Source organism: Rattus norvegicus, chromosome 5 (assembly GCF_021556685.1).
Source record: "Rattus norvegicus strain SHRSP/BbbUtx chromosome 5, alternate assembly SHRSP_T2T, whole genome shotgun sequence".
NCBI classification, from domain to species: Eukaryota; Metazoa; Chordata; class Mammalia; order Rodentia; family Muridae; genus Rattus; species Rattus norvegicus.
In genome coordinates, this window is record NC_141538.1 from 91,604,732 (window position 1) to 91,623,463 (window position 18,732).

An 18,732-nucleotide genomic window follows, 5' to 3' on the forward strand; every position below is an offset into this window, starting at 1 on the left:
ACTGGCTCATTTTCCTGGACTTCCATCCTTCCCTATTTGTAGTTAGGAGTGGATTTGTAAACTACAGCAATACTATGGCCTGTGCCTGAGTCTAAGCTAGGAGAGAAATAAAGTTCTGCATTCTTTATCACTATATAGCTGACTGTCTCGGTGGAAGAAGAGGAGAGACCTACTCACAATATAGGGAAGGGAGACAGAAATCAGCTTTTCCATTAGGATTTGCTATTTACTTAATAAAAAATATTTAATGAACTTTAAAAAATGTTTTTGGGTGAAAACTAATATTTTTAAAGATATAAAAAGGTTTTGGTGACAAATGAAAGCATAAAGAACAGCTACCAGTTCACTGAATAGTAAGAAACAAGGACACAGGAAATTCCTTGGCTACTGCCACTTACTAACCATTTCTTTTCTAATACATGGTAGTAAACAACAAATATAAAAAGCATAAGTTGTGTAGCCTCTTCAAAAGAAAACATGCTTGGTAACTTATTAAGTGCCCAGGGTTACAGATGTCACCTAATCAAATTAATAAAAACGTGTCTATAAAAATAAGGGCAAAAGATTAATGCCAGACTGCAATGTCCAGAGCAGCAGGGACAGTCTTAATGAGATGAATGGGGCAAAGCTTGCTGCATTAAGTAAATCAGCATAATAGATCAAGTAAGAACTAATGAGATATAACAGACTTGACTTTCCACTTCAGTTTTCCAGGGACATGAACTCCAGAGCTTTCCAAACAGCACACATCATAAAACTAAACATGAATCATCAATATATTATTTGAAATACAAGAGAAATAATGTAGATAAGACTGGGCCTTCCTATAATACTGATTTGATTTGTCAGTAGGATACCAGGAAAAGGCAGAACTTTGTAAGCTTGAAGAAAAAGACTGATTTTCTCTCATAAATGCAATCTTATATTTAAACATACGCGTATGCACGCGCGCGCACACATAAATACACACACACACACACACACACAAACACACACAAGCTCACACTTACGAGATATGAGATCAGATGGGATGAAGGGGAAGAAGGCTGGAGGGATGAATATATGTGAAAACAGGATCACTGTTTGATACATTATCTAACTTTAAAAAAAAAGTCAGGAACGGTGGCCCACACTTGTAGTCCAAGCTGAGACAAGAAGATTGCTACCAGCTCAAGGTGAGCCTAAAAATAGTGTAAGAGCCTATACATACTAAAACCAGAATAAAAATCATAATAAGTTTTAAGTTTTAATTACAAGAATCTCAAAGAATGAGTATTAAAGTAATTCCAATGGCATCTATTAAATCTGTCATTAACTGACAGTTTCAGTTCTGACCCTGAGTTTCTGTTGATCCCCAAGGACTTGATGGGATCAGTCCCAAAACAGCAGATGTCCACAGTCAGGTATATTTCTGCAAAGTCAAGTGTACCAGGAACTTACCTATATGCACGTAGACTTTACTCATAAAACCTACATTTAGGAATCGAACGTATTGATTAAAAAGAGTCAAGGAAGAATACCACTTACTGGTACTAAAGGTTTTACTGTAATAAACCAAATATATTTACAATTTATACAAATGTTGAAACAACAAAAATACAAAAAGAAAAAAAAATCACAAGATGCAAAACCAAGAAACAAGTTCACTGGAGACACCACTGCTCTACAAAGACTCAAGGTGAATTGAACTGCGAGAAACAGAACGGTAAGCTCGCAGTCAGCAAAGGCAGGACGGCAGACAGCAGCTTGCTCCTCTATTCCACACCTGTGGCCTCGGTGTGATTGTGGTGTCCAAAGTTAGACAGGTGAGTGTCTACTGATAGACTTGGTGCCTTCTTTTTGTAGACGCAAAGCAGTTCTGTGTCAAGATTTGGAAACAGGTTTCTTCAGTTTTTTTGATGTTGTTTTTGTTTTTTTTAAATTATAAGTTCTATTTCTACAAATTCCAAACATTTGGCCCAATTCAACTGTAAATATGAAGCCATGGTATTCTCAGTAGATGACCTCATAAACGGTAGCCTTTTTGTCCCCTGAGCCAGTGACTATGTATTTATCATCCACAGAGATGTCACAGCTAAGCACTGATGAAGATTCTTTGGACTGTAAGAAAAAACAGCAGGCACAGAATATTTAATGTGTTCCATTTTGGAGGCAACCTCACTAATTATTTCAAAGGCCACAAGGTAGGCATTTTTGTACCTGGAATATGCTGGCTCCATATGGTGTCCGCCAGGCATTTAGGAGGTTGTCTTTTCCAGTACTCACAAACCACTTGCCTAGAATTAGCAAAGGCACACGTGATTCCAGCAATATTAAAAATCCCCCTGTTGGAATTAAGTAAATGGCACTGTTTTTAGTGTGTGGTGTGTGTGCATGTGTGTTTGTGTTTATGCATGCAAATTGAAAGTCCAAGGAGCATGTGTGAGTGAGAACAGATCTGTGAAGTTGGTCCTCTCCTTCCCCCTTGTTGAGACAGGCTCTCTATTACTGTGTGTATTGATGCCCCATAAGTTTCCAGAGCCATTCTCCTGTCTCTGCCTCTCATTGCACTGTAAGAGTACAGGGTCTACAGATGTGAGCTACCTCATCTAGCTTTTATCACGGGTTTAAGAGATTGAACTCAGGTCACCGTGCTTTAGTAATAATAAGTGCTTTTACCCGTGAAATGATCTAGCTATCCCTAAAAGACAACATTTTTAACATATTAAATTCCATATCCAAAGGGTTGTCGGTATGATCCAAGCGAGTTTTAAATCTAGGCTCCTTGGTGTGATCCTGTTCATAATCAAAGTTGTCAGAAGGTTGGAGATTATTGAGTGGATAAACATGTGCAAGCATGTCCACATATTCAGATTTCTACCATGTGGCCTATGTGTACTTAGAATTTAAGCCTCAGGGACAAGTGTGGGAAGGTCAAAGACATATAGGTCTTGGGCATTTGCTGTCACCTAGTGTACAATGTAGCCAAAGGACGAGCTCCAAGTTTAGTGAGACATCTTGCCTCAGAAACAAGAAGTGAGTGGCAGGAGGATAAAGGATGAAGACAGCTAACTTTTTCACCCATCTGTGTGTGTGTGTGTGTGTGTGTGTGTGTGTGTGTGTGTGTGTGTGCGCGCGCGCGCGCACACGCGAGCACTGGTACAAGTCATTTAGTACATGACTCAGTGTTATGGAAACAATGAGAGCATAAGAATTAAATATCAAACTAATCAGAAATGCTCATCTTATTAGATACATATAGAATGCCTAAATAGTGTCAGTCACCCATATATCTTCATAGCCAATGAACAAATATGTGAGCATACAAAGCACACTGAGAGTCTCCACATGGACTTTCCCTTCTCTGATCTTATTCAGAGAAAAAGAATCTGAGTGCATCTAACATCCTTCTAACACTGTTTCCTCATTATATAGTCAGCACATAGTGATTTCACTGTTGTCCTATTCTAAATATCATTACCCTCCACACTTCAGAGCACTGACAATTATGCCCCACCCCTACCATATATTTCAGTGCCTGCTGACTTTTCTCAAATTAACAAAGCATGCTGAGACACACATTACTCTGCTCTGAGGGGCAATAGAATTATTGCATCTAGCTGCATGGAGTAGCACCCCCCCCCAAGATACAATCTCTAAACATATTTTAAAAAGTATTCCCTCATTTAGGCCCTTGACACTCTTATAGCTAAACTCACCACAATAAGCAAATTTTAGGGACAGCACACAACTCTCGTGGAGGTGAAGCTGGTATTTGTCAGGCTTGTTCACATGCAGAACTTCCACGTTGCTGCTTTCCATGCCCACGGCAAGCCACTCCCCAGTTGGGCAGTATCCCAAGGAGAAGATCTGTTATAGGTAAGACAGGATCACTGACGGCTTTACGCAATAAATTAAGGAAGTGAGATGGCAGCAATCGTGCAAGTAAGTACTGGGTTGAAAAACAGGTTTAATCTGCCAAATCCAGACTGGGAAGGGACATGGAATGCAGCCCAGTCCAGAATCCTCTACTGAAGAAATGGGAGACTAAAAGTTCCATCCATGCTGTGAAATAAGAAATTATCTTTAAGAATAGCATTGGAAGTCATCATTAAGAGATGCTAACTGAAATATGCTTATGGGAGAAATAAAATGTCTAGGATCTGTAATCCAATGTTTGGAGTAAGGATGGTATAACAAAACTGACCAGGCACTGATACCTGCTTAGGATAGGTAATATAATTGTCTGTATTTGATATAAGCTTGCAATGTTTGACCTTTATAGACATTTGATATTTTCTTAAAATAGTATGCTGCATATCCTACAGAAGTGTAGAACAGGAATGACTGTAAAGCTAAAATCAACAGTCACCTAAAATGAGTAGATATGACAGTTGACACAACCTAGAGTTGTCTGGGAAGAATTTCAACAAAGAATTACCTGGATTTGGTTAGCTTGTAGGCGTGACTGTGAAAAATTTTGTTAGTTGGGTTATTTGAGGTGGAGGACCCACCATGTACATCACCCCTTCACAGGCTGAGCCTTGGACTGAATGAGAAGAACACAGATAATATACTAACATGTATGCAGTACTCCTGTCCTCTCTGCCCCTTAACTATGGATGCAATGTGACCTGTTTTAAGCTCCTGCCACTGTGACTTTTTGACAACAATGGACTGTGACCTGGAATAATTAATTAAATAAATTGTTTTCTTCTAAGCTGCTTTCTGGTCATGATATTTTATCAGAGGAACGGAATAGAATTAAAACAATATATATAGTTTTCCACTTTTACCCAATTTTTTAATTTTTTTACCTGAAAACAAAAAACACAGTGAGCAAGCAAGTGATATATCTTTTTCTATTGAAAAAATCTTCATATATTTTAATCATCTTCCCTTCCCCCATTCTCAAAGATCTTCCTCACCTTCTTATCCAACGACCTCTATATTCTCTCTTGCTCCCTCCCTCCCCTCTCAAACACACAAACAAGCAAAACATCAGTAAGTCAAAAAAACCCCAAACCAAACCAAAGAACATAAAAAAGCCCCCTTCTTCCCAAAGCCCATGGAGTTCGTGTTGGTCAATTACTTTGAGGCATGGGGCCTGCCCAGAGTGTAGCAGATGTATATAATGACCCTCCATAGGAGAAAACGAATTTTCCATTACCAGTAGGTATCAATTGCAAATACCTTCTTGGTTAGGAATGGAACCAAGTGTGCACTTGCCCCTCAGTGGTGGGGCTTCGCCATGGTTGTTTTATAAGGTTAAGAAAGGAGATGGGCATCCACAAGTTCAAACTCCTTGAAAAAAATTAACATTCACTTCAATCTCGTTCTGCATTTGATGGTGATAATACACTCAGCAGACTGTGTATCCTGCTGAAGAAAACCTGTCTATTCTCTACTGCACCTTTCACCAAAACCACGTGTACATAAAGCATCTTAACATGGTTTGACTTGCAGGATTTTTGTAATCATTCCTCCCCTTTTAAAGGGGGCATAGTGAGTGTGTGTGTGTGTGTGTGTGTGTGTGTGTGTGTGTGTGTGTGTGTGTGTGTGAGAGAGAGAGAGAGAGAGAGAGAGAGAGAGAGAGAGAGAGAGAGAGGGTGGGGGAAAGAGAGAGAGAGAGAGAGAGAGAGAGAGAGAGAGAGAGAGAGAGAGAGAGAGAGAGAGAAAGTATTGTATATCTGTGGTTTTAAACTCATCTGCTTATCATGCTACCCTGATGCTGAGGTGGGAACCCTTTGGACTCCACAGCAGGCCAGAGCCAAGCACTCACCTGTGAAGTGAAATCATGCTGCTGCAGCTGCCTTCCTTCTCTCAGGTCCCAGGACCTCACAGTGTTGTCTAAACCGCCTGTCCAGAGCTTGGTGCCATCATTAGAAATGTCAATACAGCTGGCTCCGTCTGTGTGGCCCTGGAATTGCCTGATAAAACAAACCAGACTGAATAATGATTTCCTGCCAGAGCTCAAGGTAAACACTGTTGTGTTGTTAGTTTTGGACTCACTGTGTGTCATCTCAGTGTCTGTTGGTGTGCAGTATCAAAGTAACCTTCCCCTGAGGAGCACAGGAAACAGCCCCTGCAGGTTCTGTTTCTTTTTTCAACATTCACAGCCTAAAGAAATGGAATGGCTTGCAGGATGCTGCCAGAAGCCAGGTATCCTATGGTCTCTGATAAACAGACCCAGTGAAATTCTTCCCTGGTCTGGAAAAGAGTTTAAGTACTAAGAGACAATAAAGATAAACACACAAAAACCAATTTCCTTAAGGAAAGATAAAGAACAGTCCTTCAGTGGCCAAGACTTGAACCCACAGAAAGGAAAAGGCTTCTTCCAAGAACACATTCATTTAGAAGATAATCTACCAGTAGAGCCCTTCCTGCTAGCACAGCATGAACTTTGTGTACTCAGCCCTTCTGAATCATAAAGGGCCTTGCTTTAGAAAATGTGGACTCCCAGAGACCAAGTCAAGTAGCCTCTTGACCTCAGAGGTGTTAGGTAGAGACAAAGAAAAGTACTGAGGAGGTCAGACACTGGCCAAACCCCATCCCTGGTATAAGGCTTTCTTTACAGGTGACCTTCACACAACTTTCAAAGAGAATCCAAAATCAGTAGGTAGCAGGGATTTCTGACCCCTGGAAGGGCACGAGGCAACAAGTCAGATGGGCAGTGGAAAGAATATGACCAAGGTGGGGTCTGGGCTTGGCAGATGGGGTATGCAGTGACATTTATAAACCTGACTCTACATGCTGAGCATGCTTTGGCTAGGGCAGATCAGAGAGGTCAGGACCCACCTTCAGAAACAGGAAAGACCCAGAATAGAACTGGTTAGGAATTTCAATGCCAAAAAGGTCCTTTCTTTCTCTAGGCCCCATCATACCTTATTACCACAGAGTGCCAAGCTTAGAATTTAAAAGTACAAGAGAAAGAAAAATCACCCTGAATTCTTAGCCAAGATATGAACCAGGAGTCTTTCACAAGCATGATCCCTACGTCAATCCCTGTCCCTACTCGTCCTCTCCTTTCACATACCTTATTCCCTGCTATTGACTAGCAAGTACTCAACAGTACTAGTTGGCCTCTCCATGATCACCCTGGAATGAAGGGATCTTTGTGGTACCTTTCTTCCTTTTGTTTCTTCAAACAATTGTCACGACTTTTTTCTTTCATCCTGACTTCTTATAACCTTTTCAACTCAACGAATTATTAATCCTTCATCCCAAACATCTTTCCTTGTGTACCATCAGCAATGGTGGAGGAGTTCCTCTAGCCTCCCCCTTCATGTACATCCTCATGTGACTGTCAAGTTGTTGACTTCTGAGAATATGCTGTGTCATAGGAAATACAGGATTGTCACACAGAGGAGACACTGGCCACGCATGGCCAGTCCAAGCTAAACCACATACAAGGCACCACCCCCAACCCCCCGCCCACACACATACACACATGACTATTGCTTACTCCAGGGAGCCAGCATGCAACAGAATGCCAGGTCTGTCTACAGGACCAGAGCAAAGTTACTTCTGTGCCTGGCTCTCATCTATAAAGTAGAGGATAGAGATACAGACAGTCTTGACTTAAAATCTCTGTTTCTATTTCCCAAAGACTAAGTTACAGGTTTTCACCCAACACTACATTTGACTTAAGTGCTTACTCTTAAAAACAGTTTCTGGAATGACTCTGGTATGAGCATTAAATGGAACAAGAGGAGTGGCTGAGGGAAGAGAGAGGATCTAGAAGCCGATCAGAGGCCTGTGTGCTCCCAGGTGGAATGATCCTCTTAGTTAGTTATGGAGAAATACAGATATTTTAAAGTTATTTTGTGGTTTCAATGCAATGGAAGCTTATTTTTAATGTTCTTTTGTTGTCTTGTGTCAGTAGATTTCGATTTGCACAAACAAGACTCTGGCCAACCTCAAATCATTTAGACTGGAGACCCCTGTATTGTCCACATTGTGTTGTCCCTTGACAAAGCCACATCTGCCATCTCAATGTGGATGAAAGAATGGTAACGTGAATGACATAAGGTCTTGGTGACACTCTGGCACATGCCAAATACACTTGTCACCCACAGGGGGCCAGTTAGCCTCTGTTTCCACACTCTCCCAGGGGAGTCCCTCTACTCACCTCACCAGGGTCTGGTTGTGCAGGTCCCATACTGCGATGTTGCCATCACTGCAGCATGAGAAGCAGACCTTGGAGTCAGGGCTGATGGCCAGAGCATAGCAGGCAGGGGCTGAGGATGTCAGCTCTGCTTTAATTCGGGGAGTTGGAGCTGCCAGGTCCCAGATGGATAGAGTACTGGCTTCCCCTCCCACTATGAGAGTACAGCCATCAGGTAGCAATTTACAGGAACGGATGTAGTTATCTCTGTTCTGTGAAATAGCAAAATGTAATCACTGTGGAGCACTGCCAACTGATAATACTGTATATTCCTAAATGCTGTTCTGTTTTTTAACTTCAAGAGAGAGATTTCATGAACACTCTGTTCTACAGGAAGGACCAGTGTCTAATTGCCATTGTTTTCTTCCAAAGAATAAACTCACAGGTCTGCACAGCTGTATTCCTAATTTGCAACTGCACAGACAGACTGAAAGCCTCTAGGTGGAAGGCAGGTGTGAATGCACTTTTCTGTGGGGAACATGACCCTGCACCATCATTTACTGTTGGACAGTGCAGACCCACAAATCTGCTTTTGTACTTATTTAAGAATTTGAGGGATTGGCTTTCTCAATATTATCATGCTATTGTCTATGGAATCTTCTTAATCAAAAAGCCAAAAGATGACTTTCTATCAAAGCCAACCCTGATAGAGGGCCAAAGGGTGCTTTCAGTCTAAGTATGCACTACCAAAACAAAACCACCACTACATTCGAGCATACACACACACACACACACACACACACACACACACACACACACACACACACAATCACTAGGTCTTTATCTCTAATAAAAGATCTGCCCTTCTCATTTGAGAATAACATCATCTAGATGTATAAGCAAGACAGCCCAGTTGACAGTCTGCTAAAGACCAGTATTACGGGTCTGGCAATCATAAGGCAAATAGGTGCTTTTAGACTCTTGATGGAATAGCTTAGTGGTTTTGGAAATAATTCTTTCTATTCCAGTCTTACTGAAGCTATGTCAGAAAGGCAAAGCCACCTCCACACCTCCTCAACAATAACAAACCAGTTTGGTTTTGGGTTTTCATGCCACATTAGCCAATGTTGATGGTTTGATATGTAGCTGAAGTTTACAGGGAAATTTAACAATGAATAGGGAGCTGGGATCAGAGTCCACATTAACTACTTTTTTTTCTACTCCAGGACACCATCTTGGAAATCATGTCTACAAAGTGAACTCCAAACCACTGCAAAACATCTCCAAAAATAAATCAACATCGGGATTTAACCAATGTAGTAGCAGTAACCAAATCCTGCTCAATTAGCAAAAAGGGCAGAAGCTTGACCAGCCAACATAGAAAACAGAGGGGCTTCTATTTCCTCATGAAAGTGAAGCTTGGGTGAACCTCATGCTTGCTCACCAGACAATCCAGCTGAGAGACGGGGCTCTTGTTGCCAGGGTGGCTGATGTCCCAGACCTTAACGCAGCCCTTGCCACCTGTGTACACGTGCCTTGTGGGGTTGCTGATGGTCACTGCACACACCACCTCCCCGTGGTTGAGGGTATTGATCTGCCGAGCATGTCGGGGAATCCCAGGTCCAATGAGGGCGTCAGGGGGAAAAGGGACAGGCTGCATTTGTCCGTCAGCCGTAACGTGGAAGGAGTATGCTCTAAATGAAAGAAAACCATACTTACTACAAAGGGAGCTATAGTGGGAGATGGGGAAAGGTGGGGGCTTCCTTGCTATGGTTTCTCCTTCTGAAATCAAAACAAGTTGAAGTCGTTACATTTAAAGTCTGTATTCAAGCTACTATCTTACAATGCTCTAAGATACACAAAGCTCTACAGGATCGGACCCCTTCTTCTTTTCCTCTATGAACAGACACACATAGTATATTCACACACACACACACACACACACACACACACACACACACACGCACACACAAATACACACACCACATAAACAAAATAATTTAAGTTTTTAAAAAAACTGCTTTTAAAACACATTATTTACACTTTTGTCTCAAATTTCTCTCACATAACCAAGAAAAAAATAAAAGAGATCTGATATCAGATGACAGATTTCCTACCCAGCAATTTCTCATATTTACCCCAGAACCACAATTTTATCTAATGGAGGCAAAGCAACCAGCTACAAGAGCATCTTCCCAGTTCCACATTAGCCAGGGCACCAGATGCTGAACAATGAGAGGCAGGTAGATGCATAGAGCACTTTCAATTTAGTTCTTTACTTGAAAGGCAGGTAGGAAAGGGGGAACTTTCCTTGAGAACTTTCTGCACAGTTTTTGTGAACTTGAAACCTTCCTAAATATTAAAGTTTCTAACATTTTCAAAAGTAAAGCAAAGGAACCGGGGATAGCTCGGGGTTGAGTACTATGTAGGGTATGCAGGGTCAAGGCTCGATGAAAACAATAAAGAAAAAAGAATGCCTTTCCTTCCCAATGCCTAAGTAAGCAAGCTGACTGGATTCAGGAAGTCCCTCAGACTGCAAGCTGACTTTGAAGATGAAGTAACTTCAGAGAGTGGTAGAAGACCCCGCTGGGCTGACACCTGCCCTGGGTTGCTGACTTTCATGAGAAACAAGGGAAACTTTCATGTTGTCTATCTGCTGTGCTTGTGTCCCAGCTCAGCACAAATGAGCCTAATCCTGGTCATGTAGTTTTATCTCTGGCAACCAAATTCAAGACTTTTTTCTTCTAATGTATTAAATTATTATCTGACTCCCAAGAGCTAGCACACAATGGTCATCATAAAACACACAGCAAAGCCAAAGAGTGGAAGATGTGCAGTGTTTCTGCTCTCATCCTAGACTGCAGAACCCTGTTATTCTCCTCTCTCGAACATCACAGATCTAGATCGCCTTTTGGGGACAGAGTCCCATTAAGCCATACAGTATGGCATTGAACTTTTCATCTTCCTGTCAAACCTTCCCAATTTACTACTATAGCAGGCATGTGTCTTCAGGCCTAGCAAACAAATAGTATAACTCAGACTGAATAACTGAGTTTCAGAACAGAAGCCACAAAGAATGTTCTGAGAGAAAAAAACATATATATAAAATCACTGCCTCAGCCCTTAATTCTTCAATCCTCAAAATCATGCTCTGATTTTTTTTTCAATTCAGAAAGACTCTCTCTCTATTCTTAGCAATAAAGAAATATATAAATGCAGAATACAGTTATTTGAATAGGTACTCACACTACTTATTATGGGATATCAGTAGTTCCAATCAAATAGTACTTTGTTGCTCTGGGAGAAAAAACTACCAAAGCTTAGAGGTTTGAGTCTACTATTCCTGTCCTTCAAGAATTCTGGACTTCAGGGGTTGGGGATTTAGTTCAGTGGTAGAGTGTTTGCCTAGCAAGCTCAAGGCCCTGGGTTCGGTCCCCAGCTCCCAAAAAAAGAAAAAAAAAAAAGAATTCTGGACTTCAATTAACCGGTAGAACAAAATCCACAAGCAAAGTTATGTTGTAGTTTTGTTCCATTTCTGTTGCTGTGATTAAAAACAAAAAACAAAAAAACCCACCACTACCACCACAACTACCAACAACAACAATAACAAAACCCTTTGAAAACAAGCAACTCAGAGAAAGCTGGGTTCACCTGGGTTGAAATCTCATGCTATAGTCCACCATTATGGTGAAGTCAGGTGACAAACCTGAAGTATCAAATCCAGTCAAGAGCAAAGAGAATAAACACATGAATCCAACCTTACTTGCCCGCTCTCACCTAGCTTTCTCCTCTTAACACTGTTGAGGATCTCCTGCCTAGGGAATGGTGCTCCTCATAATGGGCTTGGTCTTCATACATCCAGGTGGGGCCCCAACAAATCTGTATCAGATGCCCTTCCAGCAATCCCAGGTATTATCTTTAATGAGAATTCCACTGGTTACAGAGTTAAATGTTTCAGATTAATAAAATTATCTGTACCAAATACAGATGGGAGAGCTGTCTATTGTGTTTGGGGAGACCTATCTCAAAGTGTGTTCTTCTTCCAACAACACAGGAGCTCAGAAGTATCATATTGAGGCAACTTAAATTGGATTCACAGTGTAATGAGAGCTGTGAATACCCATCTGTCCCGTGGGCAGCACATATGGATGCTAATAAATCAGTCCTGGGGGCCTAAGAGGAAGGTATAGAGCCTTAGTACATGAACAAACCAGAACAACACTCAGGCTGTGTGCTCTTTTCCAGGGATCCAGAGAGAAAAACATGAAGGGAACAGAGATGGCTGGAATTAGCTATTCACCCACAAAAGTAACAGGAACTTTCGATACCCCATGTCATGTCCATGTCAATGGTAGAGACCCCAGAGGAGACTATCTTCTCTACTGGCTGAGAAATTAGGAATAACATCACCAATCAGGATGGGTTATTTGCAAACGGTCAGTCAGCATAACCCCCTTTCCTTATCCTCATGGGATACATTACGGGGTCCCAGGGGGCAACCTAAACCAAAAGACACATTAGAGCTAGCTTTTTTTTTTTTTTAATTTTTTTTTATTAACTTGAGTATTTCTTATATACATTTCGAGTGTTATTCCCTTTCCCGGTTTCCGGGCAAACATCCCCCTCTCCCCTCTCCTTCCTTATGGGTATTCCCCTCCCAACCCTCCCCCCATTGCCGCCCTCCCCCCAACAGTCTAGTTCACTGGGGGTTCAGTCTTAGCAGGACCCAGAGCTTCCCCTTCCACTGGTTAGAGCTAGCTTTTTAATGTACAATCTATGAAGTTTAATTTACTAATCATGAAAAAAAACATTTATAGTGTTAATACTTTCAGATTTCACTTGACCTGAAACTATCAATAAGTGAGGATGAGTCTTTTAGACCTGAGTTACAGATACAAAAGAATGGCCTGATTATGTTTGTACAGGCTAAGAAAGAGGCAAAAAAATCATAGTACAGGTTTTCCACATGGCTGAAGTGATGAGCAAACTTTCTAAGAGAAAGATTTGTATTGCTCCTCAATGAGCTGTTAGGAAGAGGTGGGTACTACCAGTAAAAAGCAATTGAGCAGTATACACATGATACATGCACTGCTCCGTACCTGTATTACATCTTTAAAATGGCACACTTACTCATTCACGAAAAAGTAGAGGGAATGTCTCCCTCCCAACTCACCCACTACATTAAGTCGAAGACAGGGTTGAAGAACCTAGACTTTTCTATTAAATGGACTTGACAAGGGGCATTAGCTTGCTAGCTACACCAAACGTGTATGGTTTTACTGACTAGCTATTGAAGCATCTGTCTCCTGATCCACATGGCACAAAAACAAACAAACAAAACAAAAACAGTAACAACAACAAAACCCCAAAACCAAAAACCAACAACACCCCCAAAAAACAATAGAAGCACATTCTGGTGTAAGGATTGGCTGTTAGAATTAAGACAGTACTAGGGAACTACAGTGAGTCTCCAGGAAACAGCAGCGTTGTTAATCCACCACAAATATAACAGCCAATGAGGCTCTGCTGAATGTAACTTCCAGTGGGGAAGTGCAAGTATCAGTGTGTGTGGGGGGGAATACAGGAAAAACACAGGTGGAAACAATCAGGCAAGCAAGGGATGTCTAATGAGGTAAGTAGGTCACCTGAACAAGCACAGTGACAAGTCTATAGGTAAAGATGTGAAGAAATGTCCACAGGGAAAGGATACTAGTAGCAAACTGAGTCAGAAACGGAAAGATCTGGGACCACTCCACTATTTTAAGTCCACCCCCATCAAGAGGCCCCTGTTTCCACAGCTTTCTAGCTAAACTCCTACTGATTCATTCACTTCTGACTCTGAAATCAGGAGGTAGAACTGAAGAAATGAAAGGAAAGCCCACTGGACTTACCAGTTTAAAAAGAAAGGAAATCAGCACCTATTGAGAGCAAAGGGCTTTTCATTTATTGGGCAAATGGTATAGATGACGTACTAGAAAGGAAAAGGTCCTCTCCTGAGGTTCTTCCCAAAACAGTAAGCTGAATACCAAGAATGCATTCTGAGCAAGCAGACTATCTTCTGTTAACAAAGCTATTCATGTTCTGCAACCAAAAGAAAACAGGTGTTTAAAGACTTGCAGGTGACTTGGAAAAAGATCAAACCACACTAGCAGAATCCAGTAAATAGTAATGAAGCAGAGACTCTGGGGATGAAGGATAAGTCCCTGTTGTCCAAAGACATCGCACTGCTGATATGAAAGTCCTTACTATATTAACAGGTACAAAAAGCCTGAGCAGTTCAACAACCTTGACTAGTTCTCTAGCCTCTCTACAGCTTCTGAGATCCTTCAAGATTTTAAAGCCAACTAATCTTGCTTCACAAGACACTAAGCTCCTTGCCACTTAGGAGCACAACCTAGCTCCCAAAACATTCCCTGCTACCACATCTTCAAGGTGTCCCACATTACTTGGAACTTTCCCTTCTGCCTAGAAGAGCATCCCCTCTCCTAGGTACATATCACCTGGGCCCCATCCACCACTCTCTGCAGGTAGCTCTTTCTCTGCATCTTTGCTACAACATCTATCACATAGGACATTTCTGCCTTTCCTGTTCCATAGTTCTTTAAAGTCACATGAAATATCTTCATCAGCCCATAGAAGAACTGGTGCTTAACCACTGAGTCTGAACAAGTCATCTATTTTCTGATTACTAGCAGAAAAAAATGTATGATGTTGATAAGAAGAGATATTACTCAGGCAGAGTCAACATGAGATGTCCAAGTACTAATGTGCTAAACATTCCAGACTTTTAAGTGTGCCGGAGAAGGACAAAAGAGCAAGGTTGCAACACAATGCAAAACATGTGCTAAGGTTTCTGAAGGAAATATGGCTATGTTGAACAATTTTAAAATCCTAGCAAACGAAACCACCTGCTGTAGACAAATGTGAAGAAAAATACACAAACTCTATTTCTATCTCATAAACTCTGCCATTTCTGAAGAGATAAAGAAGGAAAAGGGGGTTCATGGAGGGGCAACTGTAACCACACAAAGACAGGCCCTGCTTCAAGGTGACTGAAGAAGAAACCAGACGACCCAGCAGTTGAAAACAAGTTAAATACCCATATAGCAAAAGAAAAACACAGAATAGACACAATTTTTAGCAAGCAACAGCCTTCAAAAGCCAAATATCACTATAGTGGTTAATTTAATGTGTCAATCTGCCCAGGCTAGGGAATGCCCAGATGGCTGAAAACATTCTAGCTGTGACTGGGGGTTGTTTCTAAAGAGATGATTATCTCATTGGTAGACAGAATAAAATGACCCACCCTCACCAATGTAGGCAGGCAACACTGAGTATTGTCCAAAACAATGGCAAAAACAGCACCAACAAAACAAAACAAAAGAACAAAACAAAACAAAAACCCCAGCTAAAACTGAAAAAGGTTGATAAAAATGTATTGTTTATTTCACTCTTTGCTTAGCCTACCCTGTCATTTCGACACCAGTCCCCATGGCTCTCAGGCCATCAGACTTGGACTAAAATACCAGCTGAGAGTGCTATACCTTCCATTCCACCTAGTCACATGCCGTCAGACTCAGAAGCGCACAGTCAGATTTCCCAGGATTCCAGCTTACTGATGGTAGACCACAGGATTTCTCAGTTTTCATAATCACATGGGTGAATTCTTCATATAAAGTCCCCTTCCTCTTTACTATATATTACTTGTTTTTCTGAAGAACCCCCATACATAATTAAGTTTGAAGACAACTAAGTTTTCAAATCTACTAAACTAGCTATCTATGGTACCCACGTTAATCATCAGAGAAGGCAGAGGGCGGTGGGATAAAAGACACTGGCACTGAACCCCTCCTGGCTAGAAGTTACCGAAAAACAGTTTCTTCCTAAGAGGTAATTTCTCTCTAATGGCCTGATTTTCTTTTCCCTTTTAGGCTCTATACCCCAAAAGGGACTTTAAAAGCATAATTTAAGTACTAAATGAGTAGGTAGAAGACTTCAGAATTATGTGACTGATGTTCAAGCACAGGGTAAAAAAACTTGAACTCCTCTACAATCTGAAGCCAAATTATAATTAATCTGACTTACAACTACCCCAAAGGGGTATCTCCAATTAAGGGACAAGGAAATTTGGGGAACCTTCTACTAGGAGAAAGAAGGCAGAAACAGGAATACTCACATGACTATAATTCAAGGTCAATGTGTGTGTCACAGACCTCACAGAAGGCTACCAGAATGCAAATGTCTGTGAAAGTATATCTGCAGAGGCTGTGTGAGTGCAGCATCCGAGGAAGCATGATACATGATAACTGTTCAGCAGGGCTATGGTTTAGGTAAGCATCCCACCACTGCCTAATCCCAAGCATTTCCAAAATCACGTCATTCTTTGGAGGTGGTCCTGGGAGGTGTAATCAAACAAGTTGAACGTAAGCCTGAAGAGCAAGCATCCTCATGATTCTCCTTCTGTTTCTGCTTCAGGTTCTTGCCCTACTTTCCTCAGAGATAAGCTGTTTACTTGGAAGTGTGACTTCAATGAACACTTTCCTCTTTCCTCCCAAAGCAACCTTTCGTTGTGGTGTTTACTACAGCAAACTAAGATATAACCTAAATAATGCTTTGTTAGCATATTTTGAGAGACTTTCTGTCCCAACTCCAAAAAGCTAAGTCCTTAACCTTACCACCCTGCAGTTTATCACCAAAATCTAGGGACCAATGCCGAACCGATCAAAATAACCCCTTTCTTTCATTTCCCAACACATCATAGCTCTGAATCAGAACTTTCTCTTGTCATCATTCCATTATGCACAAGTGTTCTTGTGTGAGTTCTCTGCCTTGATTATCCTTTGCTACTCTATTATCTTGTGTGGAATCTCAACAACATATAAAGACTTAATACAATTTATGTGTATTCTGTAAAACTGTCTTGTCAGTTTAGTGCCAGACAGTGATTCTCAACATGTGGCTTGGGGGCTCAAAGACCCTTTCAAAGCGGTCATCTAAGATAATCAGAAAACACAGATATTTACATTATAAACACAGAGATTTATATTATAATTTAACACAAGAGCATAATTAGGAAGTAGGAACAAAAAATAATTTTAGTTGGGGGGGGGGGTCAACACTGTATAAGGATCTGTATTAAGGAGTCAGAGCATTAGGGAAATGGAGAACCACTGCCCCAAGGCCATAGAAAGACTCTGAAAGGGTAGAAGACAAATGTCTATTCCCCACCACAAATTTCCTTGGCTGTGAGCTCCAATTCAGGTCCCTTTTAGCCAGGCAGTAGGTCCCAATGCAAGAGGCACAGAGAGGATGTAACAGTGCCTGGAAACTTGATGAGCAGATGTGGGGGCCTCAAACCGTACCCTACAAGGAAAGACTAAAGCAATGGGTAAAATGCTGTATTTTGCAACTGAGCCTAAGAATATCAAGATGATGTTCATTTAGCAGCAGTGTGGCCTCTGGGGGTAGGAATGAAGATTTAAATTACCACTCAAGGTCCTAAAGAGTTTCACATTTGTATGTTGTGTCCTTGGACTTATCTGTTCAGAGGTATGCTTTGCATGGAGTGGTTACCATAACCAACTTGATACAGACATAAACATTTATGCCACAGATGTGAGTGTCCCTCCAGCCCAGCTGAACCTAGAGTTCATTCTCTGGAGGCACTTATCCATATGCATGAGTCCTTTACTTCTTGCCCACTATGTGATCTGGCTGTCCCTATCACTGGATCCTGGTTGACCTAGTGCTTCACACATGAGATTTAGCATTGTGTATGTTCCTTTCTAAGGAGATTTTTCCCATCCCAATTTTGTTCATGTGTGTGTTTGTCTGTCACCTACTGCTCTGCCTGAATATAACCTAATACAAGTGGAATTGTAGTTGGTAGTTGTTCTTTCAGGGGCCACACTATTAGACCCTCACAGTAGGAAACACAGAGAGAAGCCTCTTCCTGGAGAAAAGTCCTTTGTTCTTAAATACAGGATATGCTATGAAGCCATGGATACCTTTCCCACTCCCAGCAGGCCTACCCAAATATTCCTTCAGCTGCTCTTTTTCAGACTTATTTGCATAGCTGTTATTCTTTGTTCACCCTATCCAGGACATGCTGATTTGTCTCTATTTCTCTTAAGTGCCTCCCAGCAGTTCTATCAAAGGGTGGTATGTAAACATTGGCCACTGTCTGTCACAAATTAGCAGTCACTTCAAGATTACTGACTCTTATAACAATTAGTTCTTAGAATTTGTGTGGTTTTTCCTCCAAATAAATTATCCTGTTTCAGAAGTATGACTCTGACTAAATGTGTCACTATAAATCTCCAAGAAGCACTGAGAAAATAAATGGTACATATTCTTCCATGAAAATTATTGGGTTAGTATTAGAAATGAGACTATATAACCAGTACTTAGCAATGGGGAATTTCACCGATTCCATACTACCCATCAATCCTGTATTCCTCACACAATGCAGCTCATGTCATCACCACATACATGTTAGCAGTGGCAGTTCAGATCCAGGTATCAATGGATACCTTAAATCTTAACAAACTGCTACTATAGCCTTTGCACTTTGATATACATTATGTTAAATTATAGTTGCAGAGCTTTTTGTTGGTGGTGATATTGAAAAAGGGTTGTGGTATATA

The 18,732-nt window shown here is 41.2% G+C and overlaps 1 protein-coding gene across 22 annotated transcripts in view; it reads right to left on the minus strand.

The window, feature by feature from the left end:
* Positions 1–1,523: 1,523 nt before the first annotated feature.
* Tle1 (TLE family member 1, transcriptional corepressor) overlaps positions 1,524–18,732 on the minus strand; it is an 83,448-nt gene continuing 66,239 nt past the window's right edge. For 12 of the 22 annotated variants that reach the window (XM_087549767.1, XM_087549766.1, XM_087549764.1 and 9 more), the window contains 6 exon segments: positions 9,531–9,780; positions 8,111–8,358; positions 5,762–5,909; positions 3,699–3,849; positions 2,200–2,276; positions 1,524–2,100 (listed from right to left, as the gene is read on the minus strand). In XM_087549767.1, coding sequence (XP_087405893.1) covers positions 1,993–2,100; positions 2,200–2,276; positions 3,699–3,849; positions 5,762–5,909; positions 8,111–8,358; positions 9,531–9,780 — 982 coding nt within the window. In that variant the 3' untranslated portion in view covers positions 1,524–1,992. 22 annotated transcript variants of the gene reach the window in all.